Source organism: Nelumbo lutea, chromosome 2 (assembly GCF_056320005.1).
Source record: "Nelumbo lutea isolate HS-2025 chromosome 2, American lotus-T2T, whole genome shotgun sequence".
Classification (NCBI taxonomy): Eukaryota; Viridiplantae; Streptophyta; class Magnoliopsida; order Proteales; family Nelumbonaceae; genus Nelumbo; species Nelumbo lutea.
Window position 1 is genome coordinate 5,788,721 of NC_142685.1, and position 12,161 is coordinate 5,800,881.

The window sequence follows — 12,161 nt, forward strand, 5'->3', positions numbered from 1 at the left end:
TCAGCAATAGCGAGATCTTAATAAACATTATATGAAAAAAATCAAACGGGGCTTCACATAAGCATTTATACGTTGAAACAAACAGCACGAGAGAAACAGAAAACTCGACCAATTACTAAAATCACGGAATATAATCATACATGACCTGGTTTTTTTCACCTTTTCGATAAAAACAAACATTTAGAAACTACAAATACAGTAACCATTTGACTAGATATGTTCTGATTTGCCATCATCATCTGTGATTCCATCCCCGGCATGCCTGCATGGAAGAACCAACAAAAAGTGAGATTTTAACAAGGAACAGCCATTCGCTTTGTTCTATATATCTATCATATTCCCAGTTCCACCTTCGCCCCATCCAAATATATTGGTCACAGCATACCCAATTTCTATGCCATGTAATATTAGCATTTCAGAATGAGTGCAATGTCCATGTCAGGCAGATACCTTGCCGTATCCAATATGCCAAGTAGTTATCATGTAACAAAGAGGACAACATGACACGTGGAAACGAGATCTGATCTAAAAACACGTTCCAAATCTCAGCCCATCCGAAATTTAGTTGGTTGTGGAAAGTGGAAACCATGGCCAATAGGACTGCAGGAAACACACGCCCTCCCCACACAAAAAAAAAAAAAAAAAAAGGATTTGCTGGTTCAGATTGCCTTGAACCTGTTCCTGCAATCTAAGTTAGCGTTAATGGGTTTAATTGGGAATCAGATTCTCAGAATCTATTTTACCTGGATACGGCAAGGACATAGTTGGACACAAGTGCATTAACATTTTTCCAGTTAGGTGGGCCCTCATCTTCCAGTCAAGGTAGGATGCACACATATGAGGTACAAACAAGGTTCAAACTTCAAATTCAAAGTATCATATGATAGGCAAACAAGGTTCGAGGTATCGGTGTTTCATGGTGTATCATATCGTATCTTTTGGTTTCCAATATGCCATCTAAAGGGGTTTGCCAGATTTTAATAGTTGTGTATGTTGAAGGACAGTTGACATGATGCCCCTGTCAAGACCCGACACAGACAAGCACTCACCCAATAAAAAAAGAAATTGATTTTTGGACCTTTTGGTGATTAGCAATTTGCCTAAAAGATTAACAAAAATTTGAAAGACATGTTATTTTGTAATAAAAGAAAAGCTTTATATAAAAGGAATATAAAAGTTGGTGATGAAGGTAATTTTGTATAAAACAAAAGAGAGAGAATGAATACAACAGCTTGTGAAAGGCATACCGCCATGATGTTGTTAGATTTCGTGCTTTTCTATCCAACTGGATATTTTCCAAGGCACTGGAAGCTCGAATTACATCCTCGGAAAGATCATCATTATCATATCTCCAGTTGTATTCATCTTTCCTATACCCGGTCACAGTGGAACCTATTCTCCGATCTGGAACACTAGGAAGCCTCAAGAAAGACAATTTGTAACCAAAATACAACAGAACAAGAAAATTCTCCATCATCCATTACTTACCAGAGGTCTGGGAGACAGGATTTGGCCTAGCATACAAGTGAATGAAACATATCAATAAGAGTGAAATTTAGAGAGAGGAGCAACAATAAGAAATATTTTCAGGTTCATAAAAATGAAATTATTATGAATGGAAAACTTCTTCACTACCTTCCAAGTGGTGGTAATCCTCCGGCAACAGATGATGATGATGATGAGGATCTTCGGATGTTCCTGGACTCTAAATTTGATAAGGACTCTGCTTCTGGACTAATTATTCTCCTTCCAGTAGCCCTTGCTTGAGATAAGTTCTGCAGGAACATGATTCAGAAGTCTGTACACATACCACTAAACAACTAATAATGTATTGAACAAGGCATAAATACATATACTGAACATTTCTAATATGCAAGAAACACTTGGTGCAAAGAAGACAAAGCAGTTTAATCAAACACCTCATGTTAAAGAAATACACATCAAGCTAAAAACTCCAATGCCGAGAAGCAGAATTGCATGCATCTGGACACATTTAAGAACCTGACTTTGTTCTGTGATTATGTTTATTTATTGCATATACAAGATACCTGAAACAAGAATGTGAAGGTGCAGTCATAAAAAAGATATAACCATTCTTTATAATCTTATGCCACATAAGTCAAGGGGTGAGTTAAAAATCTAAATTTTTTGCAATCATCCTTTATAATCTTATGTCATTTGTTATAAATAAATGACAAAAAAGAGTATTTATCAAAAAGGAAAAAGGAATAGGAAGAAAGAAAAACTTTCCACCAATAATGAATAGGTGAGTTTCAGTGCTGGATGTTGATTTTTTTTTATGAATGTGCTGGATGTTGACATTTTTTTTTTGAAAAGGTAAGGTCAAGTTTTGTTAATCATAGGAAAGCAAACAAACTGCTCACTGTACAGAGAAAAGTACAACTGATGACAGTTTTAAGAAACCTCAAAAAAATTAACAGCCACACAAGAAGCCAGAATATTCCCCTTGAAAAGCAAGTTGGAGATCAGCCACCCTCTGAGATCATCAACAATTAAATTTATCACCCTTTCAACCTGAAGCTGCTTCTGATCAAAAAATCCTTCTGTTTCTTTCCCTCCAAATCGACCACAGCACTGCTAGAGGAATTGCTTTCCACAGAATCCTTCCCTTTCCATTCATGCCCCCCCCCCCCAAACTTCCCAACCTTCTAAGAGGGCCTTTACTGAATTAGGCAAGCAGGTAGAGCAGTGAATTGCCTTGAGAAAGTGGGCCCAGATTGTTGAAGAAAATTCACAATGAAGAAACAGATGGTTTGAAGTTACTTCCCCCCTCCCACACAACATACAGGTTACATCTGGTAGCACAACTCCTTTTCTAACCAGCATAACTTTCAACATGTTCAACATTAGCAGATAAATTCCAAGGATTCATGTACCAGCAAGTCTGATATGAACAGACTTTTTTTATTAGTAAAAAGAAATTTTATTAAAAAAGAAAAAAAACAATTACAACCTAGGACGGTGTTGAGAGAACACACACAAGAGCTAATAAACTACAGGCATCCAAATCCCAAACAAAAGGCCCCCAAACAACTAACACCCCAACCAGCTCAAAAGAAAACAGCAAAAGCCAGCAACCAATACAAGAAGCAAGCACTAGAACAAACCAGCTGAGCCTGGGAACCAACATAGAGCAGCCATGGACATCCAAGCCTCACCCTCTCACCTGCATCGAAACCCACGTCTTCCTTCACTCTTCATCAGCGAAAACTGACTCCTATCCTTCACCTTCCTCCCAATTCTCACAATCTCATGAATCTCACCCCCTTCCCCAATTGATGTAAAAACACATTCAAAATCTCAGCCCATCCGAAATTTAATTGGTTGTGGAAGGTGGAAACCATGGCTAATCCAATTGAGTTTGATCCATCACAAGATTTATCTCTCACTGCCAAATAGTTGTCAAGGCGATGCCTAGGCTTGTAGACGCTTTTTGGGTCTCGCATCGCCCAAACATCATATGATATGATATGATATATAACCTATTTTAAGTTTTGTATATTTAATATCTTGTAACATTCTAAGTCTATAATATAAGCATAGACATGATGTACTGAATCATTATTTTTATTTACTTCATAAGACAATAAGTTTTTATATAAATTTTTGAACAAAAACAAGGGCTCCACCCCTCCTCCTTTCTCTTCCACAGTTCCACTTCTTCGTTGAATAAGAAATATTAGAGGACTAGAAGTCTAGAACACTTTTTTCTTTTTTTTAAACAGAAACACTCCTTCTGGAACAAAAAACAGGGGTCTGCCCCTTCATTTTCCTTTTTTGGAAAAAAGATTCATCTTCATCATTTTTTGAACTAAAACAGGGGCTCCGCCCCTTCTTGTCCATGATTTGTGAGGTTTTTATTTCATGTTTTCTTTCTTCTAAGACAAGAATAGGGGCTCCGCCCTCCTGTTACTTCTATTGCAATGGTGAAAATAGGGGTTCATCCCCTTTTTGTTCCTTTTTTTTTACATTAAGCGACACCTAGGCAACCAGGTGACTAAGCGCTCTCGTGTCACCTAGGTTCGCCTTGACGTCTTGAAAACTATGCTGCGCCAATAGAATGTATCACTCAAATGCAAAAACCTTTTTGCCCTTCGACCTAACGAGTTCTCAGGACGGTAGCATCATGATCAATCACTTTGATATACTATGAATGAGGTTACTATTGGATTGTATTTACAACATACTCTGTATGTTGAGAGGCTAAAAGTGATACTATGCTTTTGAGGATGCCCAATAAAGGATCCAAACCCTTAGACAAGAGAGTGCTACAACCAATAAGTTGACTTGCATGGCTAGGAAACCCAGTTGAACTAGGAATCTAGCAATGGAATCCCAGTGAGGGTAGGATTCCTGTATTAGTCTCAAGGGAACGCCACGGAGATAAATATGAGAGAACTCCTAGTTGAACTGGAATTCCTAGAGAGAAGTCCAAGTTGCTCTAGGATTCTAGTATTATGTTCTGAGATGACTCTAGGATATTAGAAGGGTCCTTGTGGCACTAGGACTCAAAGGAAAGTTTGCTAGGGCTTGTCTTGCAGTGTCCTGATTGAATTGGAAATCCCCAGTATACTAGGGTTTTTTATTGGAAACGGTAACTTTCATTAAGGATATCAAACAAACATCTTACACTGTCAACCACTCAGTCAAAGAGTGTTGACCCCAAACAACATCAAGAATTACAGTACAGCCCAAGAATTACATTACAGTACTAGGGTTATCACATGCTAGCTAGCATGTACTTTAACTCCTATGTATTTTCACTCCTCAATCATTTAATGAAATCACTGTTATTGATCAAAAGAAATATGCTAGCATGTACTCCGAAAGTGTTTTTGAGCAAGTAGGTGATCTTCAAGTGGTTTCCCTGTTTGAGCAAAAATCTTGGATAAATACCGTTTTGATGGTGATTGGTTCAAACAATAACATGTGTGGTTTTCCAAGCAGATTCTGACACTGTTGTAGGCAACCCAAAACCATCTAGAATTGGGGGAGTAATAGGGGATGAGAATGGGAGATTACTTGCAACGTATTCAAGTCCAACAGGGGAAGGAGATTCCATCCAGGCAGAGATATTGGCAACAGTGTTTGGGGAGAAAAAGGCTAAGGAAGTTGGAGTTGACAGATTGAAGTTGAGGGTGATTCTAAAGTAAATACCAGCTGGCTATGAAAAGTAGCAAAGTGAACTAGAGCTATAGAAATTAAATTAGATGACTTTAAATGGGTACAAAGATTAGTCGACAGCTTCACTAATGGGCTAGTGAGGAGTCAACCAGGCAACCACCCTAGACAAGGTATAGAGAGACTCTAGAAAAGCTAGTCATGGCACCCAATAGAAAGCGGAACAAATTGCTTCAACCGGTGCCCAACAGATCTAGACTAGAGTGATGAAAAGGCAATCGACCAAGGTAGGAATTGCAACAAGGTGAGTTCAGGGAGGGTTTTATAAATTATAGTCTTCTAGACCCTCACCACCTCCAAACCTCCCAACCCGTACCCTCCCCAAAACCCACAATGGGTTGGATTTTCAAAATCCAAGCCCTCCCTAATTTTATGGGTTGGACAGGCAGGGTCCGAAACTTGCATCTAATTTTCTATTATATACAAGCAAAACAACATGAATAAACATCAAAATTTCTGATTGTGTGATTGAAACATGTAGAAAACACATGAACTATCAATTATCCTTTACATAAAATTCAAACCATATTGCATAAATTCATATGTCGTGCATGGAAATGGCAATGGGGTGGGTTCGGGGCAGGGATCATACTCCCCATCCCCAACCCCAAGTTTTAAATTAATCTTCATCCCCAACCCCGATCCCAGTCGGGAAAAAAATTTAGCATCCATCCCCAGTCCCTTACGAATACGGGTTCCCCATTGGGAACCTGAATCAATGAATTTTTAATTAGAAGTTTTTTTTGAAAAAATATTTATTTAAAATAAAGGAAAATTTAAAATGTAAATAATATTTTAAACATATTTTGGTATATAATATAAATAATATTATGCATTTAATATAATATATGTACACATACTTAATATAGAATCGAGGTTAGGTTGGAGCGGGGACTTCACTCCCTGTCCCCATCCCCAATCTGGTATCCTTATTTATCCCCATCCCCGACCCTATCCCAACCAAGACAGTCTCCATCCACGTCCCCGCCAGATCAAGGAGGCCAAGTACTTGACAGGGATGAGGAAAACTTCCATCACTAGCCTTACAACAACAAAGTCTAATTTTATAAGCATTAGGGGTATTTTAGTAAATTCAATATACACCTTAGGAAGGTCAGCAGCCTAAAATCATACCCTAGCACAACCTGAGACTCTGAACCCCAAACTTAAGGCTAACCCAACCTACCCTCAACCCTAACCCAACAAAACCCAACCAAAAGTTGACTTATGGTTGGGTTGGGCTCACATCCTCTTAAAATCTCTCAAATTCCCTTGGTCTTTGAGTAAGAGACCTAAACTCAACTTTAATTACCATATATTTACCATATTTTTTATTGGCATTTGCTTGTTTGATTTTTTTTATCAATTCTTTTTTGTACAAAAGTGAAAAAAAAAAGAATGTTTTTAATGATTAGAATATATTATGACTTAAGAATTATGATAGATCTCCTACTGAAAGTCAAAAACATGAAATCAGCAATTATAAAACATAAAATTATGGAGCAAAAATCACTAATGACAGCTTCTCGTTAGGGTTAGAGCTTAAGAGTTAGGATAGTTGAATTATGATAATATGTAGCAGGACTATAATGGTATAATACATGTGTATATTAGTAATAGAAGAGCCGGGTTCAGGTTAGGTCAAGTTGTCCACGGGGGGGAGGGGTGTAGCTTTAGACCACTCATCCATTCACCAATGGTAGCTTGTCTGCTAGTCCTAAGCCCAGATAAAGTACAGGGATTGTGTATGGTTAACAGTTTAACAGTCAAATAGAAACGTTTAGCCTATCCAATATGAGTATGAATCATGTGAGACACTTCCTGCAATGAGAAAAAGTTTAACAGAAAACACGGCCCTTGATAAAGCAAATGGGAGGGACAAATGTCATGAGGCAAACTTCAAATAGTTAGAGTTAAGGCAGAGTTGAATTGACTTGAGTTTTAGAAAGCCAAAATGCTAAGGCAATCAGAAGTGAATGATTTACACACTAACAGGACCATATTGTAACTATTATTTTTCTTCTCATGTACAATGTCTAAATCCATGGTAGAAGACATTAAGGATGACATCTAGTATCAAACCTCATACTTCAAGTACCCCTCAAGAACATCGAGAAGTAAAGGGCCACTCTCTCCATTCCTGTTAAAATCATATCCATTCTTGCTACAAAAATCCTTCAACTCAGCTTTCCAAAAATCCTTCTGCTGCAAAAAAACAAAGAAAAAAGAATGTATAAAGAAGATATAAAATGTCACAAAAAAATAACACGTCTCAAGTGAGACCTGAAAATTAATATGTTATTTGAATTACAAAGAATTATATGATTACCATATTACATTCAGGCAGATAAACTTTTAGAGTGTGACCCAGTTGTGCCCAGTCCAGGTATTCACATATAAGTGCTGTTAGTAGCCTTCCTGCATGTAGATATCAAAGTTCAAACATTGATAAAAAATATATCAAAGTTGGATCAAAGAAATGAAAGTTATGGACGGAAATAAAACAAAAGAAAGTGTAACTATTTTAGCATCATATATAAATAGATACAAGTACAAACTCAAATATTTAGAAAGACAATGAAGGTACATTTTAAAATCCTATGCTGTCATCCAAGATGCAATCCTCTGACACGTTGCAGATGACACCATTATGCTTTTGAAATATCAAGAAATTAGACTGCTAGTTGACAAGAAATGTTAAAAAGTCCTTGAATGATTCTCAATACATTATCATCTCGCCGTCTTAATTTGCCTCCATTAGAGATATTAGTGGGCCTTGCCCCTAAAGCTGTGGAGGTTTAATGTTTGTGTCCCTTCTAATACCTGTTTTCATTTTTTTTAATAATCATGAAAGAAGACACCCTTATCATGGGGGTGATTATGGGCTGGGCCAGCCCGGTCCTGAGCCGGGTTTTGCACCTACAATAAGGGTTCAGGCTCAGCCTGATTCCAATCCTATAACTTTTATGTATAAAATATTAAATGTATATAAGAATTTATATTTATGTATTCAAAATTTGTTTTAGGCATTATATAATATAAAATATTATATATAAATATATAATTATGTATAAATAACATGTATATGAATATGTGCAGGAGCAGGGCAGACCTGAAGTATTGGGCCCAGGCCCAGGCCAGGCCTGAAGACCCTGAACACAAGCCTAGTCCCAAGCCCAGAATTGCCGGGTCAGGCCAGGCGGAAAATGATCACCCCTAAGGAGGAGGAAGAGGAGGCAGTGGTGGTAGTGATGGAATTCTACATTCCCATCCTAGGGGAAAGCCTGTAAGAGATCAGGTTGGCCTTTGAAATATCGTGCCGTGGTCTCCCTCTAGGAGGAAATCCAACACAAAAGAAGCCTCAAGAATTACAACCCAACTGTCATCCAAAGATCTATTACATATATAAATCTCTCTGGAGAGTGAGATCATTCATCAGATACACCTTTACCAATTAACATACATACTAAAGCTTCCACAAAGGTGATAAAGAAGATGAAAAATGCCATGGACCTACAAAAACAAATGGGGACTATGACTAATTCACAAAATGGAAGATGGTATGCAAATATAAGGAGGAATAAGGTATAGGTTTAAGTATATGTCAAATGGAGTGAGAAACCACGCCTACTTGGGAGATGACTGGAGAGTAATAGGACTGATGTAATACTGATTCAATGTTAGCTGCTTGTAGGATAGGTAGAAGATGGGTAATGGAGTGAATAAAACATGGACTATAATTTTTTGGAGGTTAGTTGAGAGGTAATCATTTCAAGTGTTCTGGTCATAGCCTCATAGGCAAGGTTCAAAGTATTTTATGTTTTACACATAAATAAAAAATTTAAAAAAAAATACAATGGCGCATGGTTTTAACTTTCAAGTACCGATACACCTCTGCTGATACACAGAGACAAAGGTATATTGATACTTTGAACCTTGCTCATAGGTCAAGTTTCATTTGGTGTGGCCATGTGGGTAAGGTTTGGATCAGTTATTTTGTTTTTTGGATATGATATCTTTTCACCGCTCAGTTGTATTCTGTCTCCTTTTATTTTTAATGAAAATTATTTCTTTTTCATCGATGAAAATATGCATAGCAAGAACCAATGAAATAGTAATATTTATTCTAGTCATTATCACCAACCAGAGAAATCTAGTGACAAGAACAAATATGAATGTATCATATTCTAGCATAATATCCTCCTATTAAAAACAGGGGGGAAACAGTGCCTCCATAGGCATGCAAAAAAAAAAATCAAGTGTCCAGATCTGAATGGTTCAAGATTCAAGCAATACAGAGTCTTCCAAAATCAATACCTAGCAACTTATGAATATTTGAATTGAAAACAAGCAGATAATTTTATGTACAGAATAGGTCTTATGAAGGAACCTGAAGGAGATGCATGAAGTTGCTTTGCACGGTCATTGCAGCTACCCAGTAATGCAGGTGGGACACCATCTTCGTTTTCAACTGCCCGATCTTCCTCTTCAATGGCCTCAAATACACTAGCCCTAAGCTCAGCCTATAAAAAAAGTCAGATGAAACTAAAATCCAGAACACGAGGGTCTTCAACAACTATTCGTCATGAGATTGAGAAATATAAAACATGACAATGAAAGAGGGAAAACAGAGATGCCCATTCATAGCAACAGGTTTACATGAGTTATTTAATAAGTAAGCCTGCTTGAAGTAAAACAGGAAATTTTTCTAACCAGCAATGTAATACTTCTACCAAAAACCAATTCTTAATTTAGTCAAGTTCAAAATTGTATGGAATTTCTTAATGAGAGTAATAAAGAATAAGCATACTTTATTTCATTTACTGTTCTTCATATGTCCTTCTATTAGACAGTAAGTCTATGCTAATATCAACTGAGAACAGCGTAAGAGAATTCAAAAGGTATACTATATTCATAATCAATGAAAACAACATTTCTAATAAAACTTAAATTCTTCTTTTATTAAGCATGAACATTTTATTATAAACCTTTTGGTTCTCTTATGCACAATCCTTTTTTGAGTTCTCTCTTTGAGTATTTGGCATCACAGATTTTCCATTTCCACACATACATTTCAATTAGGTTTCGAAAGCAGAAATTCTTGGATTCGAGCTTATTTATTAAATAAACATTTACTTCTTTTCAAAAAGATTCTACACTCTTCTGTTTATGAATCACTAGACCAAAACCCACCAAGAAGGTGAAGCGGGAACTAAAACGAGGAAGGAAGAAAAGAAGGAAAGAAATAAAACAAGTCGATAAGGCATTTTTTATGTTCAACGACTCTTGCCATTTCCATACTAACCCAATCTACACTTGCATGCTCTCACCATGAATTTGCAATGACAAATACAATTGCCATAAATTCCCGTCGTGAGAAAGCGTTCCTGTAAACTGGCCCAACGTCAAAAATAATAACCTAATTTTTCATTGTTGCAGTCTTGAAAGAATCCCGTTCAGTATTCTTAACCCTTGCAACCAGAATAAGATCGCAATGTATGGGTAGAAAAAACCCTAGACCAACTATCCATTGACTCAGTCACCTAAGCTTCCTACTATAATTCCATCTAAAGCAAACCCTCCCCACTTTTCACCCGTCAAGCCTTCAAATAACTGCCGAACATCAGAAGATCGTGGACGGAAGCAAGAAGAAACAAAACAAAGAAAATGAGGAACAAGCAGAATTGATAACACAAATAAATAAAGCGGATACTAAAAGGGGTTTTCGAAGATACTCTGATCTTGGCGAGAACACCTTTCTTCTCTAGTGTTCGAGTGACAAGTGTTTTGAGATCCATCATCTCCCTGGTGTAGTCGTCCATTTCTTAGCTTGTTGGCTTGCTTCTGTGTGGTTTCCACGCACCAGAAGCCCTTCCGTTCTTCGGACTGGTACGAGGGAAATGCCACGGCAAGTGGAGTGACGACGGAGGGGTTTTATTTAACAGAAGCCAGCTGGAAGGGATTTGAAAAGGAAAGTTAATATTTTGGTGATTTGTGCCTCTGTGAAGGAAAGATGGATGGTGATTTGTGAATTGTGAGTCGGTGGATGTTGGTCTGACCCCGTTGGCCGTTGGCTAGGCACCAATCATGCATTGGACCATGTTGTTGGGTTCCCGACACGAGCCATTGGATAGACTGCATGCGCAAATGTGCCTGCCGGCTAGCTAGCTAGTGAGGTCTCCGGCTGTTTGTAACAGAGACAAGGGATCGAATCCCGCCTTTCAGTGGTCAACCTGATCTGCTCCTCATAAACATGTCCTGATCGTACACCGTAAACATCTCCCGTACGTGTGGCTAAGAATTCTGGAATGTGTTAAGAATTTTTATTGAAGCATATTGCACTCCACATGAAAAATCTGAAATTACAACCCCATACTCTATTAGTAGGCCCTCAATAAACGGCATCCTATTCATGAATTTGGCATTGATACTAAGGGTCTATAAGGCTCGAGTTCGGTTCAAGCTAGAACTTTGAGCTTTAGCTCGGCTTGGATAAAAAATTCATAAGTTCAAGCTAGGTTAGGCTCGGCTCGAGCTTGATTTTAAGAAAAAATATTTTATAAAAATAAAAATACTTTTATTTGATACTTAAAAAAATAAGATTTATAATAATTAACAATTATAATATTTTTATTATATATATTATTTTCTATAATTTTATTATATATATTATCATATTATATATATATATATATATATATATATTTAATATCAAATATATATACATATATTCAAGCCAACTTACGAGTCGAGCTCAGTTCGCTTCATAATTGGGCTCAAGTTCAAACTCAAACTTGGTTGAAACCAAGCCGAGCTCAAACAACTCGTGAAAAGCTCAGCTTGTTGCCACCCCTATTGATACACGGTCAAAATTCATCCCACCTATACGGTGGGGTTAAGAATTCTGGTGTGGGTTGAACATTCATCTTCCCATTTATTTACTGGGGCTATTCGATGGA

At 37.3% G+C, this 12,161-nt stretch overlaps 1 protein-coding gene across 2 annotated transcripts; it reads right to left on the reverse strand.

Moving 5' to 3' along the window:
* On the reverse strand, positions 1 to 11,549 carry LOC148868270 (protein TONNEAU 1a-like). Of its 2 annotated transcripts, none has more exons than XM_088972948.1 (8): positions 10,938 to 11,549; positions 9,593 to 9,725; positions 7,532 to 7,620; positions 7,285 to 7,404; positions 1,636 to 1,775; positions 1,489 to 1,514; positions 1,248 to 1,404; positions 1 to 262 (listed from the first exon to the last, which is right to left on the reverse strand). In XM_088972948.1, exons 1-8 carry the CDS (start codon positions 11,022 to 11,024, stop codon positions 211 to 213), a joined length of 804 nt encoding a protein of 267 aa, XP_088829074.1. In that variant the 5' UTR covers positions 11,025 to 11,549; the 3' UTR covers positions 1 to 210. The 2 variants fall into 2 exon arrangements, with proteins under 2 accessions (XP_088829074.1, XP_088829073.1); XM_088972947.1 differs by having other exon boundaries at positions 7,285 to 7,407; positions 10,938 to 11,493.
* Positions 11,550 to 12,161: the final 612 nt, after the last annotated feature.